Source organism: Phalacrocorax carbo, chromosome 4 (genome assembly GCF_963921805.1).
Source record: "Phalacrocorax carbo chromosome 4, bPhaCar2.1, whole genome shotgun sequence".
Taxonomy (NCBI): Eukaryota; Metazoa; Chordata; class Aves; order Suliformes; family Phalacrocoracidae; genus Phalacrocorax; species Phalacrocorax carbo.
The window spans coordinates 49,837,756-49,854,458 of NC_087516.1; the positions used below are offsets into that span (position 1 = coordinate 49,837,756).

Consider the following 16,703-nt stretch of genomic DNA (forward strand, 5'->3'; position numbering starts at 1 on the left):
TGCCCTGAGAACTGGCTTTTTTGTTTTGTTTTTGCTTTTTTTCTTTTTAATAGCAGCAAACTGTAAAAAGCAAAGCCCAAGAAATCCATCATATGACATCATTATGATAGCATACAGTTCATCGAAGAGTTTAAACCCTCGGCCAAGGAAAGGCCAGACAGAAGTAATACATTGTTATGTCCTGTGTCACTTCTCCTTCACCCTTTATGTGAAAAAGGAAGCACGTTCTTGGCCTGCAGGTTTCACAGATGTTTGCTGACAGCAGAAGAATGGTCGTATGGATACGAATAAAATACTGAAGCTGTAAATGAAAGCAAGAAAAGCCAGCGGATTCACAAGGGCAGTGACCTCTTTCTGAAACCGATGCTCTTTGGACAACTCATCCTACATTTATCATGAATGAAACAAAGAGCAGAAGAAAGCCAGCTAGAGACTACTTCAGAAAAGAAATGTTCAATTCCAAGAGTGTGTTCAGTGCTCCTAACAGCTTGAGGACTAGACAAAAAAAAGAAATCACGTTTACCGTAGCCAACACTTCACTGATACCACTAAGCAGAGCTAGAAGCACCAACCAATGATTAATGAAGCCCAAAGAGGTCACAAAGGAGTTACATATAACCTTGTTAAATCTTAATTGTTTGAATTGAGGTTTTCTGTGCAGGATGCCACATAACACTTAATTTTTATTTCTTCTTGGGAAAGAAGTTGTGGAATCTGCTTAACCATTTTCTGAGAAAGAAGGAAGACAACTAAGTTTTGTCAAGATTTAAATGGATTTGTAAGAATCTTTTTTCATTTTTTCAATGGGAACGCACTGCATTATCCACAACGCTCCTTCAAACTTTCACAATAAATGAAGTTAGGATCTATTTCGCAGCTCACTGTGCAACACTCAAAGCAGACAAGTTAATGCTGTACAAGTGATTTTAACACTAACGTGTGCGAGAAGTTCCATTGCTCTCCAGCACGCCTTTGTTCACAACTTGTCCGTATGAACCAGCACAGAGACCATCCTTCTGCTTCCTCACAAGAGCAAATCAAACAAAAATATTGCTTTTCAGCATTTGAAATGAAAGCCACATATGCAGCTAAGGAAAAAGATCAATTAACCCCAGCAAGCAGAAATCTGTGCTTTTACAATTAAATCTTATTTTGCCACCTTGCATTCTCGGTTTGCTTCTCCCTTTTACCATATCTGACAGTAAGCGTAACTTCTGAAGATTTGAGGCACCTAGGGAAGTATTGAAAAAGACTTATTTTAGCTCCATGAGGCTAATTTTTCTTTTACTCAATGGGATACATTAGCCTCTGAACGAGCCTCTAGAGAAGACACTTTTTTTGCAATCAGCTAGCGAAGGATGTTGGAGAAATCAGTTACACTGCGCAAAATCCAGCCTTGGCAAAAACACTTTTAGCTCTGTAAACCTTTTCTACAGATCACATACATAATAGACTGGATAGTTATTATTGAAGATCTCTGTTTTCTAAGACACCAAAGCCACACTATTAAGCTACATTCACACTACCTGCTGGTTGTCCCTCCTTAAACTAATACCTCGTGAGACAGATTTCACTAAAGTAGGGAAATCCTTTCAAATAAATTCAAATCAGTACTTAGGTAAACAGCAAAAGAACAAGTGCTGCTGGAGAACAAAACATTTACTACCCATATCAAGCATGTCCACTACAGTCAAATCCTGAGGCAGCTTACAAAAACTTTATATCGTTGTAAACTTTGGTCACAGTATAGTTTGTTCAAGTAAGCTTTTAGCTAGCCCTCAGAATTGAACATCTTTGAAAGGATGATAAAAACACAAGCCAGAACTTTCACACATCCACAAATCTGATGTTTAATTTGAACATTCTTCACCTCTGATAATTCAAGTAACAAGAAAAATATGTAACAAAGGAAGGTGAATAAAAATAAGACATGGTACGGTACCTTTCTAGAAACGCCCTTTGCTAAGTGAGTAAACTTCTAACTATGTTCTTATAACAATATTTCAGCAATACTAAATCCCACCATTGCCACAACAGCAAAAATAAAAACTCGCCAGCAGCATCCCTTGCACAGATCCTTTATACCAATAGTAAAGACTAGAGATATCTCTGCTCCTGAGATAAAACTCTACGACTGAAAATAAAAAATGAAAAAAATCTATATCCATTGCATCAATCAGACCAGTACTCTACCATTTCTGTTTTCATTATCCATAGTTGTAACAATTAAAATTTGTTTGATTTTTTCTGTCCAATATCTGTATAAATTTAAAGTGTCTATCTAAAGACATAATTTAAAACCTCATTCACGTTTTTCTTTACAACAATCAGTTGTTATAGGTATTTTTGAAGATGTAGGCTGCTACAAAAGGGACTACCCGAGATTCTTTGTAGCCAGACAGATATTGGATTAGAGATTATTGAAAAGAGAAAGCCACTTTTAGCCTTGTAATACCTTTCTCTAATTACGTAATAATTTTTAGCAAATCTTTTCTCGCCTCCTTTGATGACTGATTAGATAGTGAGGCAGAACACTGTAGAGAGATCCAGCTTTTACAAGTCATTGTGCCAAGTAATAGCAAAGAGCCAGAAATTACTGTCATTGCAAGTTCAGTTTAATATATTACACTGACTGTGTTAGACCAATTTCACTGGTTCTTTATTACTGGCTATTTTCTCTTGGGATCCACACAATGTATTTTCTAATTTACAGCTTCATGCCCTCTTACAGAAATACGGCTATCATGATTCCTCCTTTCCTTCACATTTCCCTTCCTTAAGAGGATTTCATATTGCCTATGAAGACACCATGAATGTTCTTACTAGAACTTATCTTCTAGATCCACAAGCAGTTTAAACCTGAATAAGCCCACCTCACAGATAAAAAATTCCGAACCACTCCCACTCTCTTCTCCTTCCTATTCGTTTTCAGCTTCTTGCCCCCTGCTTATACTGGCAGTAGGGCTCACGCTTTGCTTCACTGCACAGTGAATTGGCTCAGGGAATGGACTCAGGTTAAAACTATCCAGGAAATAAATGTGAATTTTAACCTCAATCAATTTCCCATATGAACAGTTGTCCTGGCAACAGAAAGAGGGGACAAGCGAGATGAAGGACAGAGGAAGTTTGCACACTGGGGGAAGCGGAAAACCAGAACTGCTTCAACTTCCCTCAGCTTATGTTCATCAACTGGTTCAGTTTATACCAGGTTAAAATCCAACTCAACTACAATGTTTGATGCAAAAAGTGAAAGGCACCTTTTTTTTTTTGCATCCCCTCCTTAGTCAGTAAAATTAGGTTTCGTAGCTATTGGTGGGCTTTTCCAAAGCTGAGACAATTCAAAGTTTTCCAGTTTACACCTTTTTACAGCAACTGTTCAACTACTTTTCAGTAAGGTGAAAGATGGAATGATTTCTAAATGGGAACTGACGGTCTTGTAGGATATTTATAAAGATGCTCCTTCTAATCTGTACAGCATAATTTACCGGTCATATCCCCCTAGCTGAGCTGTGTAATCATCAAGCAAGTATTATTGAATTAACACAGTAGCATACCGTGTTAGAGGTTTTCGTTTAGATGGGTTAGTGTCCAATAGGATTGAGGTCCATTTGACAGAGCTTATTTGACAGGACCATGCCAGCGCTTCCGTAGAGCAGTTCTGTTCACTTGGCCCACAGCAATGTTTTACAGTAAAAAGCTGGTACAATTTGCCATTATTCAGATTAAAACAAGCCTTCCAAGTAGAAAAACAATCATATCGTAGTTAGCAACTAAATGCCATGTAGTAAAGCAGTAAATGCTAAGACATTAAAAATTTGCTTTTATCATATCATTTGTCAAATTTTTAGCACTATCTTCAATAAATTAAACAACATAAATTATATAAACACTCAAGATATTCTGAATAGCTATCTTTGTCACCCAAATTCTCTGAATGCTAAATTAAAATTAAACCATATGCAGTTACAGTAAAGAGATGTATATAACCAATCCAAGTCATACCAGACAGCATAATATTTAGATATATCACAGTTTGGGTCCTAATTATCTAGCACATGTTTTTGACTGTAGAATACATACATATTAAAGATTTCACTCAGATGTCTACAATAGTGCTGCAACTACCTGAAAGAATAAGGTAAATAAGCACTTTCTACTACCAAATATATAAAAACTAAAGGCAATATGGCCTGTAGCAGAACCCGATAGGGTTATTCTGGATTAACTCCGGGACTTCAATTAGGTTTTAACTGAAGAGAAACTTAGTCTTATTTGATTACTTGGACCCTTGTACAATTTGGCCCCAGACGACCTTACATTTTTTTGATTAAGCTCCAAAAATATTACTTTTGAAAGTTAAGCAAGAAATAGCCAATGAAATATGACACAGAAATATAATGGTATGGCTCTATGCCTGAGCAAAAGCATACCGTCTCACAAGTATTTTTTTCCCTAAGTACCAAAACTTAGGGAACAATGTACAGAACTGCATAGTCTCAAGTTGTAAGTGACATGCCATCAAAAAATACTGGTCTTAATTTAAGAACAGATTCTGCCAGATAGTCTCAATTTTCTTAAATCCCAGACACACCAGAAAGGATAAAAGATAGTTTGGGCAAAAATTTAAATCATGGATTGTTACTACAAAAAGTAAACTACCCAATTAACCTTTTCTTTAGCTCTGTATCTTTATGGACAAAATATTTTATTCCTTCTGTTTTCAACTGAATTTGTGCAGAAATAAGGAATGCGAGGTCACAAATAAGGGCAACTCCCTGAACAATATCATTGAATCACTTTCTTCAATGTCTCAAGAAACTCAGATGTCAGAAGTAAGGGAGGTAACTCTTTTGAAAAAAGTACGATAAAATCCAGGCAACCAAAGGATAAGGTGGGGCTATCCAGCACAGCCAGTTAATGCATATCCCTAGCTACATAATACAAATCTGGGCTCTGGCTACCGATTCAGCAACGTGCAGCTTCTGAGATACAAACATGTTTGTCAATCACTCATTACACGGGTAGGTGGGATAACCCACGCAAAGTGGCAAGACTAGTACAGACCAGGTATAAATTAGGCTACAAGAACGTGCTATATTTATGATACTTATCTTTGAGAAATGAAGTTAGGGAGACATAAACTTGAGAATGTTTGGGTTATTTAAGCACATTGCAGTTAATCTGCTATGTAAATAATCTTCACAGAGCTCACTGTGAAAAACAGTTTATTTCAAGCTAGCTGACTAGCCCAAGCAATCTGAAACTTCCTTAACTGGAAAAAACCTGAACTAGTGAATTCTTTTTTCAACTCCATACTAGCTTCCTGAGGTAAAACCATAAAAATCACACCAAGCAAAATATGTTGGTCCCCCCACCCCCTGACTTATCCATAGAAATCCATCTCTATGCTCAACACTTTTGTACTGTTCCATTCACGCAGTGAACTGTGTACACAGTTAAGTATGTATGGGCAGACAACCTGCAAAAATTTCAAAAAGGCAGAGCTTACTACACAGTTCCATAAGTGTTACAGACATTTCAAGATCACACAGATACATATCTCAAAGTTTTGGACCACATACTGAAATTCTGAACTGCTTTTACTGAATTTCTACTTACTGAAATTCTGATGCTACTTGTACCTGAAGTCTTTTTTGATAGTCCAATGTTTTAAGTTGGGAGAAGAGAAGAAAGTCAAGGAAAGGAGACAGAAGGTCTCCTATGAACTAGGAGCTCCTAACAAAACTGAAACATGAAAAGGAATAGATGGAAGCAGGCACAGGTGACCCAGGAGGAATATGGAAAAACCTGCTTGAGTGTGCAGGGAAAGGATTAGGAAAGCCAAAGCCCAGCTGGAGTCGAAGGGCAGCTTCAACAGCAAAAGGAAGACTATGAAAAATATGTTCCCACTGCTGAAGGGGCGGGGGTGGGGTGGGGTGTGCAGAACCTGGTGGCATAATGCATGGAAAAAGCCACAGTACTCAATGCCTTGCTCACCTTGGTCTTTACTGGCAAGATTTGCCTCTGGTAATCCCAGGTCCCGAAAATGAGAATGGAAGTGTGGAGCAAGGAAGACTTACCCGTAGAGGAGGGGGATCAGGTTAGGGAACATTTAAACAAACTGGGCATATATGAGGGGCCTGATAGGTGGCATCCCTGACTGTCAAGGCCACTCTTGGTTTTTCAAAGGTTGTAGCTACCAGAAGAGGCTCCTGAGGACCAGAAGTAAGCACACATCACTTCAGTCTTCAAGAAGGATGATCCAGGGAACTATAGGCTGGTCAGCCTCACATTGATCCCTGGGAAGGGGATGGAGTAAAACCTCCTTGAGGCCATTTCCAAACATATTAAGGAGAAAGCGGTGACTGGGAATAGTCAGCAAGGATTTACAAAGGGGAAGTCAAGCCTGACCAACCTGATAGCCTTCTACAATAAGATAACTGGCTCGATGGATAAATGGAGAACAGATATTACTTATCTTGCAAGGCTTTTGACACTGTCTCTTGTACAACATCCTCATAGACAAAATTATGAAGAACACGCTGGATAAGTGGACAGTGAGGTCAATAAAAAACTAGTTGAACTGCTGAGTTCAAAGGATTGTCATCAGCAGCGCAAAGACCAGCTAGAGGCCAGTGACATGTGGTCTACACTGGGGACAATACTGTTCAATATCTTCATTAGCGACCTAGATGATGAGATAGAGTGCACCCTCATGCAAGTTCATAGATGTTACAAAACTGGGAGGAGTAAATGACAGACTGGATGGCTGTGCTGCCATTCCGAGGGATCTTGACAGTCTGAAGAAAAAGGTAAACAGGAACCTCATGAAGTTCAATAACAAATGCAAAGCCCTGCGCCTGGGGTGGAATAACCCCAGACACAAGTGCACACTGGGGACTGACTGACTAGAAAGCAGCTTTGCAAGAAAAAACCTGCGGGTCCTTGTGGACAAAAGATTGGCCATGAGCCACCAACGCACCCTTGTGACAAAGATGACCCACAGCCTCCCAGGCTACATTAAGAAAAGTATTGTTAGCAGGTTGGTGGGGGGCATCCTTCCCCTTTACTCAGTACTGGTAAGACACATTCAGAGTGCTGGGCTCCCCAGTAAAAGAGACAGTTACATACTGGAGCAAGTCCAGCAAGGCGCCAAAAGATGATTATGGGATGCGAACATCTATCATATGAGGAAAGGCTGAGAGAGCTGGGACTGTTCAACCTGGAGAAGAGAAGGCTCAGGCAGGATCTTTATCCATGCGTGCGAACAGGTGCTAGGAAGAAGAAGATAGACCCAAACTCTTCTCTGTGGTGCCCAGTGAAAGAACAAGAAGCAATGGGGCACAAACTGAAATCCAGGACATTCCAACTGGACATGGCGGGGGGGAGCGCGGCAGCAGAAGGCAGGAAAAGCAACGACTACAGAGTTTTCTACTGTATGGGTTATCAAACACTGGAACAGCATTGCCCAGAGTGCCCCATCTCCAGCTTTGGGGATATTCAACATTCAGCTGGGCACATCCCTGAACAACCTGCTCTAGCTAACCCTGCTCTGAGCAGAGATTTTTGATAGGACGATATCCAGAGGTGCCTGCTGGCCTCAGCCTTTCTGTGATTCTGTGAAGAGACAGGAGGAAAGAAGAGACTGGCCATCAGCTATCGCCTAACAAAACAGGCTTAGCTTTAATCCAGAAGTGAGCAACCCTCCTTGTACCAGACATTTTGCTCATATCTGAATTGGTTTTGGTCCATGAGTGATTAAAAGCTAATAAGACAATTAGCTACACCATTTATCTAATAGTGCTTGTACAGCTATGTGGCTTATTTTTATATACTTGAATCAACTAAATGTTATTTGGTGACCGGACAGGAAGTCACATTAACATGATTTATGTTGCTGCTGTTGTTTTAAACAGAAATGAAGTTCTACCACACCGAGAACAGAAAAGATGGAAGACTTCTTTCCTAGATGTCTACACGCTTGACTGGACCTGTCTTTGCAAAAACAATAAATGCAAGTCTGTGTCTTGCTGCACAGCAATTTTTTCCTCAAAACATTACTTCTTGAAGAAAAACTAGGATATAGGACAGATAGAACAGGTCTGAAGTAGTATGCCTACCCAACAGTTACTCAAGAGCAGAGCCAAAAGCTCATCTCCCTTACGATTTTTCACATTAAGGTAGAACTGTGGGTGCCAGACTGGGTGTGGGGAGGTTAAGGCTTGAATGCCACATGAGGTCTGGACTCCCTTGCTTCCCTCCTTCCATGTCTATCAGCAAGAGTTATCAGAAGCACATGTTCCTTACCAGTTAAGTTCTAGAAATAAGATTTATAGGAACACCTTAAGAAGATGTACCAATAATTATCATCTCTTCTTACTACCCCTCCCTTTAATCTTCCACAGATCTGTCTTCCTAATCAGGTATTTATAGCATGCTCCACTACTCACTGTATTTGAGCTCATAAGCCAGAACGAGTCAGAACAGCCTGAACTGAATGACCAGAAACAAATTCAGCTACAAGTAGACTTTAGGATACACTAAACCAACTTCATTGAGTTTAAAAGCAAAAATCAAGATCCATTTAGTACTATGCTCAGTGAAATAACTTCTGTTTTAAAAACCACCATGGTGCATCTGGCCTTTTTCTTATTTTGGTCATTCACAATTTTTTCTTAACCTAAAGGTTAATTACAATACTTAAGTCTCCAAATGGGTGACACAGTGTTCAAAGCCTACTCCTCAGCTTCGCATAAATATTTTCAATGGTGACTAGAAACTATTTTAATGTATGAAAAAGCTGTTACAGCATAATTATCTGTCTTAGGGCATAGACATCTGTCCCAAAAGCAAAGATGTAATGTATTTATTTTTTGTTAAATTAATGTGGGGCGTAGCACAGAAAGACTGAAGAGGTCAAATGTGCCTCTATTTACTTGTTTCCTTTTGCTATAGAGTTTTGGCCTCACATATGTGAAAGCCTTGTATCAGATCCACTAGATGGTGCAATCCATCTTCTCCATTAAATGTGTTTGAAGTTTATACACGTAAGTAGTTAATTTTTAAAGAGGAAAAAGGCAAACTTAAGCTAATCAAAGAAAGGTTTATTACTGGAAGAACAAGGCACCAAACAAAGAGGAAAGGTCTAGGCTTGAAACTCAGATATGTTAGCAGTCAACATCTCCATTTTCAAGAGAAATATCATTTCACCCAGTTTGAGTTTCAGTGTAAATGAGGTTCAACAAAATTTCCATCACGTGAAAAAAAAACTAATCAGAACAGCATGCTTTACATGATTTAAGTAACATCAACAGGGAAATAATCAACCCAATAGGGAGTTAGCAGATTCACTGACCAATAAGAATGGCATTCAGCAGCATGGTAGTGTTCAAAGCAACTTAAAATTTGTCTTAAATACAAACAGTACCCACTAAGACCAGAATCCCTCAGCTACATGCTGTTATGTCCCTTGTTATCCATAACCTTGACCCAAAGCTGGTTAGCTTTTCAATTCTGATTCTAATTCCCAGTCTTGGTAAGGGATTAAGTCAAGATATGGAAATAGAAAAAAATTACTGCCAGGTAAGGAGGTGATCTCAGTGACAGACTACATCTTTGATCTGGAACGCAGCCACATTTTATTTCAGCCCTCGCCAAGCTCCCAAATGTCAAATCATTGAAGAAGGCTCTATACAGCTTATTACTTTCTTGGTAAGTGACTACTTATCATGAATAATTGTGTGCACTGCCAAGACAAGTCCTAGACTAGAAAGCAGGGTATGGTGTTTCACTGGCCTCTCAGAAAACAGAACAGGTGCAGTGCTTTCTGCTTGGCAGGCTTAGTAAAAATTAGCAGACCTTCAGAAAGTAATTTATTAGTCCTCTCCTGGCAGTTTTTGGTGTATTTTTACTCTCAGCAATTCCTGCTTTTTCTCCTCAAACAAGGTGTTCTTTTTACAGGGCAATGAAGACTGTTAATTGACCTATCCTGCAACAGTTGGAAACGTACTTTTCTGCAGCCTAACAAAAAAAAAAAAAGTAATTCACCACCACCAGTGACATATTTTGCAAAGGATAAACCCTAAAATTCAAAGAAAACCTGACTTTTTTTTCTTCAAAGCAACAAAAATTGCACCCTAATTCATTAGAAAATGGATAGCAAACTCTATTTCTTCTCCACTTTATGAAAATAACTCTACTAACTGTGATAAGGAAGTACAAAACAATACCAACTTTGCTAAAATTAGCATAATACTTCTTGACTGAAGATTTTCCTCGTGAGCATTTTCCTTTTTTCCAAATGCACATTTTCTAAAACAACCCTCCTGGAAAACATGTCTGCCATGGTGAAATGTTGTCTAAAGGTCACTGCTTTTTTGATGATATGTCAGCCTTGCACAACAAAAATATTTTGGTTCTTCATTTCACTTAAAAATTTTAAAGATTTTCAGAAATACCTGTATCTTGCTTAATAATCTGTAGAGTGTAAATAGAAAGTATGGAATGAAAAGATGGAAGGTTATCCTAGAAACTTACTCAGTTATATGGAAGTCACTACTGACAGTACGTTTAATAGTATCTTTACAAAGAGATCATCTGTAATGCTTTTGCCCGTTATTATTTTGTGTCATGCTTGCATACACCACTGACCTTATGGAGCGCAGGAGCCATTACTGGCACCAAAAATCCATTGTAAATGTAATTCACAAGCTGATTACGTATCAAGGGATGTGCCACCTAGGAGGGTAGGGGAGAGAAAGACACAGAACAGTTCCAGTGAGATTTAAAACAAGACGGGGCACAGATTACTATTATCCTCTACCAAAACCCTTTCCATTTTACAAGACATGTTCATTTGTCCTTCTCAGCAGCATTTGCTATGATTCAGGTGCTTAAAGATTTTTCCTTCTTCAAAGAAATACACAAGCTATGTTTAATTAGAGTAAGCATGCCAAATTTAGAGTACAGGGCTTTTCAATCTCCCTGCATGCTGACAAAGATGAATGGGTGGACAGCAAAGTGTGTATACCCATGCATCAAAGGAAGATTTCAGATTCTAAATTTAGCTCCTGCAACCATGTCAGGGTCACCTGAAGGTGGATTTGCCATTGTTAGCTTGGCCTTTTAAAAGAAGGAAAAACAGAACATCTGCTTCCCATGGTTCAAGAGTAGGTAAATCAAAGTGCTCTCTAGCTATGGGTTAAGAACTTACTGTTCACATGCCCTTCTCCCAACCACTGTAAAAGAAATGGAAATGAAAACAAAACCTACATTATTCATTCAATAGTTTGGCTAGGAGCTTTAAAAAAAATGAACTGTTATCAGAAGCCAAAAACTTACTTTCATAATGAAGCATTCATTTTGTTTTCGCAAAGAAAACATATTAACATTTCATGCATTTAAAAGAAATTTGATAAAAGTGGGGAAAAAATTCCATTCGGAAGCATTCTAAGTTAATATATTCTGTTTGAAGTTTGCATAGAGACTGGAATGTCACAGCTTACATGTGGCCACAGATACATTCTCCCACTTGTAATTCTTCCCAGACATCCTTTAATTTGTAACCCTTACTTTGGAAAGGGGAAGAAAATGGGTTGCCCTTCCTATGCTGTGATCCAGGGAAAAAGTGGTACATGGCAAGAGGTTTTGGCTACGCTGTCCCTTTTTAATCTCTGGCCAAAGTTTTGGGGTCAACACAGAACAAGCCACACCACGAAAACCATTCCCTGCACAGAGCAAAAATTCCTGCAGTAACTGAGCTTTCAATTCAGCTGAAGAAAGACTATAAAGACACAATCAAGCAGCAGTCAGAAGCTGCTCTTCCTGCATGTCAGCTGCCGATGCTTAACCATTTTGAGTTTACTTGAAAAGTGGTTTTAAATAATATGCTGATCTTTAATTTGTCTGTGTAACCTTTATATCAATTTAAAAAATAAGTATCAAATATGACCTGCAAATGTAGGTCTGTAAAAAAATTCCATGTAGAAACCAAAATAAATATTGTCTCCTCTTCACGTTTAAACATGCATGTTAAACATCTTGTAAGTTGTATTTGAAGAATGACAGTAACTATTACTTTCACTTGTCCAATGCTTTAATAGTCAATCAGTTGCTTTATTGTAGTTCACACACATCTAAATTTTCAATCCTATTCAGTGCATTTCTTCAAGTAAAACATAAATCGACAGTTTCTGTGGAATGTATCTCATGCTTTCATAAAATACTGGACAAGGGCTCTACAGTGTTTTCTAGCCTTAAAAACAATATAAAAAGACAAAAATCTCATTTTACATTTAGATCAGAGAAAAAAATACTAAGGGATCAAAGCCAGAAAAAAAAAATTGTAATCAAGAAATAATCATTAAGAACAGAGAGTGGATTCCAAATAGGTCAATCTAAAATGAGTTTAGATTTCTAGGAGGGTACCTAAATTCTGCTCGGAAAGCTTTCTTTAGCCTGTTTTGCCTGTTGGTGAGTACTGCATATTTTCTTTTGTACACTATTATGAGATCTTAGACAAACACAGAATGTTTTTCTGTGCTTAAATATATAAAGGCTACATTTTCTCATATGTAAAGGCATTCGATTTACTTTTAGTACCAACAATAGCATTAAAATACAATGAACGTTTTTTTCTTGAAAACGGAAAACCCTCCCGATTACATAATGAATATCAAGCCACCATACAAATCCACTGCTTTCATTTGAAACATTTGATGTGTGAAAACCAAAAACATATTAATACATCCTTACATCAATAGGACAAGAGGAAATGGCCTCAAGTTGTGTCAGGGGAGGTTTAGATTGGATATTAGGAAAAATTTCTTCGCTGAAAGAATAGTCAGTCATTGGAACAGGCTGCCCAGAGAGGTGGTGGAGTCACCGTCTCTGGAGGCGTTCAAAAAACGTGTAGACGTGGCACTCCAGGACATGGTTTAGGAGGCCTGGTGGTGTTGGGTTGACTGTTGGATGTAATGATCTTAGAGGTCTTTTCCAACCTTAATAATTCTATGATTATAACGAGGATGAACAGCACAAAGCATTCATTTTATCAGCAACCTATTTTAGTGTAACTTGGAAGTCCATGCCATTAATAGAAATAAATAAACTCTATAATTTACAAACTTCTACAGAATAGATAAGAAAACTACTACTTCAAAAGGGGAGGCCAACTCTGCTCCATTACCTGTATCACAGCATTGCAAAATTCAAGGGAATTCATGAATTGTACAAGGGCTGGTGACAAGAGCCAGTCGTCTTTCAACAGACAGTGCCATTCTTCTCCTTTTTCTTCCAGCTTTGTAGGCAAAGATGAATAAAGGCCACTTAGTCCGGTTGCTAGCACCTGTATTTCGAAAACAGAAGAGAAATAAGTTGACTTTCCAACTGTCCAACTGCTTGAATAGCAATGCCACAGATCATTTCTCTTACTAGTTTTAGTAACATAAAGTGTTGAGACTAATTTAATTTCCTCTTGGAAGAGTCCTGTGGCAGAGAGACATGAATATTTTAAAGAGCCTTCCACATAATTTCCTTCTTCCAAGAGCTAGTATTTAAGAGAAAGTGATGGGGAAAAGCAGGTTGTCATTTTTTTAAATCCAAAGTTATAATTTCTGTTTAAATACTTGTAAAATCATTTTACACTTTCCTTCAGTCCCTTCCACAAGACGCCATCACTGTTGAGTATCTATGGCTTGTCTTTCACTGGTGATTTGAATGTTACTGCCTACATATGTCTATGAAGTGATTTCACTCAGAAATATGAAACATTAGAAATGGAGGGGGAAGTGCCCCATCAAAAAAAAAAAAAAAGAAAAAAGAAAAAAAGAAGTTCAGCCTCGCATAGACCACAGGTATATGTTAACTTTCATTCCTAGGCACCTGAACTCAGCTGAATCTACTTTAAAACAATTCTAACTGTTCATAATTTCTCATTTTCCTTTCTTTTTTATTTGGAAGGGGGAAGGGAAAAGATAAAAAAGCTTGAAATAAGTTACTGTATAGACATCGTTTCCAGTAATATTAAGGCTTACAGATGATTTATGTAGAACATATCACTGAAGCAAAAGATTGATTTTTAATTACAATTTAAAAAGCATATTTCCAAAAAGGTTTTTTTAAATTTTACTGAATATATCTAGAATATTGGTAGTTTCAGACCAAGTTTTTAATTCTTAAAGTTATTTGAAGCTGGAAAATTTATAAACATTATTTACAAGTCTTATCCTTCTGCCATGATTTTATACAACCTCAGGATAATTTTAAAGATGATCCTCATTTCAATGTGATCGTTACGACTCAGCCTGATGGAAATCCTTTTAGTTTTCATTCAATAGACTTGTTAGAATTTTTCCTCTTTCTGCAAAGGGCTACTTGGCATCTACAGGCTAGACAGTCAAAGCTCAGATGAAACACAACATTTATCTATTAGAAAACAAACAGTTGACAATTGGTCTTTGACCTGAACAGAGTTCATGAAAGGGGATTCAGGTTTTGATCATACGCAAGCGTACCCAGTTATAATTGTTAACCCATCCAGTCAGACAAACACTGTCTTTCTGAGTGCTTTCCATGCCTAAATCACATAATTTTGAAGATGGATTTGTTCTGGCATACATAATTAAGACAAATATGGTGGGAGAATAGTGGGGAAAATTCACTGCTTTAGCAGAGTGTGCTGCTTTTTTTTTTATACACATATATACATAGATATATACAGAAAAATGCTGGAGATACGTTAAAAAACTAAGAAGATAAAGCCATTGAGCAAAGTTTTATTTGTACCATCACATTCCTCTATAACCAGAATCTTTTTTGCTTTCTCTCTCTCTCTCGTGGAAGAAGAGCTCAAAGCAAAAAGTTAGGAAGATCTCACTAGGCCTATAGAACTACCTGTACGTAACCCCCACACACACACACTCACAAACCCAGGCTTCAGATGATTCTAGGAAGGAAAAAATTCTGAAGAGAGAGCTTGAGTTTTTGTGTTGCAACCTGTTAATTAATGAACACTTGATTTTCCATTGTCTGCTTAAAATTTAATTGCTATTCATAAACGCATACTTACCCTCTCAGTAAGCAATCTGATTTTCAGAGCTGTGTACTATCGACATTTCTTCTTCATATGGAAGTTTAGTCCTTAAAGCACAAGAAACTGACCTGGAGCAAAACATACTACTCTCCACTAAAAGGGGCAGTGAACTCCCAATCAGTCAATGTCTTGAAGTGAAGAATTCTTTAGTTTGTCTGACTTACTGAAGTAAGAAGTGACAGATGTAGCTGCTAAGATCTGTAAAGTTTAAAAAGCTTTTATTTTTCCTATGAAGTACAACACAAATGGCTCTGTTTGAAATTATGTTTCTAAAGCCCTGAGACAGAGAGTAGCCACTGGAAGCAATTTCATCTCTTTAGGTAAAAAAACATTTGAAAATTTTCATAGAAATATATGGGATAAACAGGATTACCTTTTGAAATTACTAACAACACTCTTCACATTCTATAAGGAGGCATATAAAATAATTAACATATACAGACTACATTATGGAGTCATGACGAACGTCAATGGAAAAAAAATCTGAAAGGGGAAGAAATAAATCAGTTCGTGTCCTGGAAAGGAAAGATTGTTTTATCCAGAGAAGTATCCTTTTAAACGTCTCCCAACATTTGTCAAGTCAATCCAACATGCTCACCTACTTTTACAAGCATCTCCAGCAGTTTCTTTCTCACTATTGAGTCATGAGTCCCTCTGCAAACCAGCATCCCTGATTTATTTACTTTCTCTTGACTCACAGATGACACCGACTGTGTGATTTGTAATCCCAGACACATTATATGGTTAAAATGTGCTGTTAATATATAATCAATTGCTGTATCTGGCCAATTCCTTCCCTTTAGTAATTCCCACATCCATAGTATTTCTGTCTCTGTGCAGCCTCAACTTTTCAAGGACACTGAAGAGCCACACCTCCTCCTCCTCCTTTAATACCTGCTTTCCTTAAGCTGTGAGGTATTTACAAACACAAAATTTTATGGAGAGACTTTGAGCTGCTCTCCTGCTCAAAAGTCTTTAGAAGCATTTTTTTTGTATTCTAATGCTGAACAGACAATATCTTCAATCAGATTCAGAAGACTTTCAGGTCAAAACATGATAAAAATGATATGGCAGAAAAATCTCTGTAAAATCAGAAAACTGCCCAATATTTTGTCTACACATCCTCTGTTAAAAACATTTGTTAGTGATGTATCTTACTGCAGCCTGCCCCCTTCCTTCTTCAAGGTTTACTCACTTACAGTTTTGAATAACATGGACAATCCAGTTTTAAAACCTGCTAATCAAAGTTAACAGTACCAAGAAAGCCTTCAGGTTCCCTTTGGCAGAGATCTAACACTGATTTGGGTGTATGAGGCAGCAGAGATTTATGACCAGACCCCATCCGAGGGCATGTCTATACTATCCCATAAGCCATGGTAAACGAAATCCTCTATGCTATGAACCAACTTGGCCCCAGAACCAGAGACAGCATCAACACGGTGCCACCCAAATGCCACTCCTATCAGCACAGGACTGCGCTAGCTGTTCTGCAGAGTAGCTGAGGCCACATCTGCACTGATCTGAGTGATATACAGCGATGCCACTGACACCTACAGTCTCTTCCACCAGAACAAAACCTGTTCCCTCAGCTCATCACACTCAAATTCAAAAA

At 38.0% G+C, this 16,703-nt stretch overlaps 1 protein-coding gene across 1 annotated transcript in view; it reads right to left on the minus strand.

The window, feature by feature from the left end:
• FHIP1A (FHF complex subunit HOOK interacting protein 1A) overlaps positions 1 to 16,703 on the minus strand; it is a 47,772-nt gene that overhangs the window by 27,310 nt on the left and 3,759 nt on the right. Inside the window, exons 3-4 of the mRNA XM_064449881.1 lie at positions 13,187 to 13,345; positions 10,651 to 10,737 (exon numbers count right to left, since the gene is read on the minus strand). Coding sequence (XP_064305951.1) covers positions 10,651 to 10,737; positions 13,187 to 13,345 — 246 coding nt within the window. The remainder of the gene's footprint in view (positions 1 to 10,650; positions 10,738 to 13,186; positions 13,346 to 16,703) is intronic.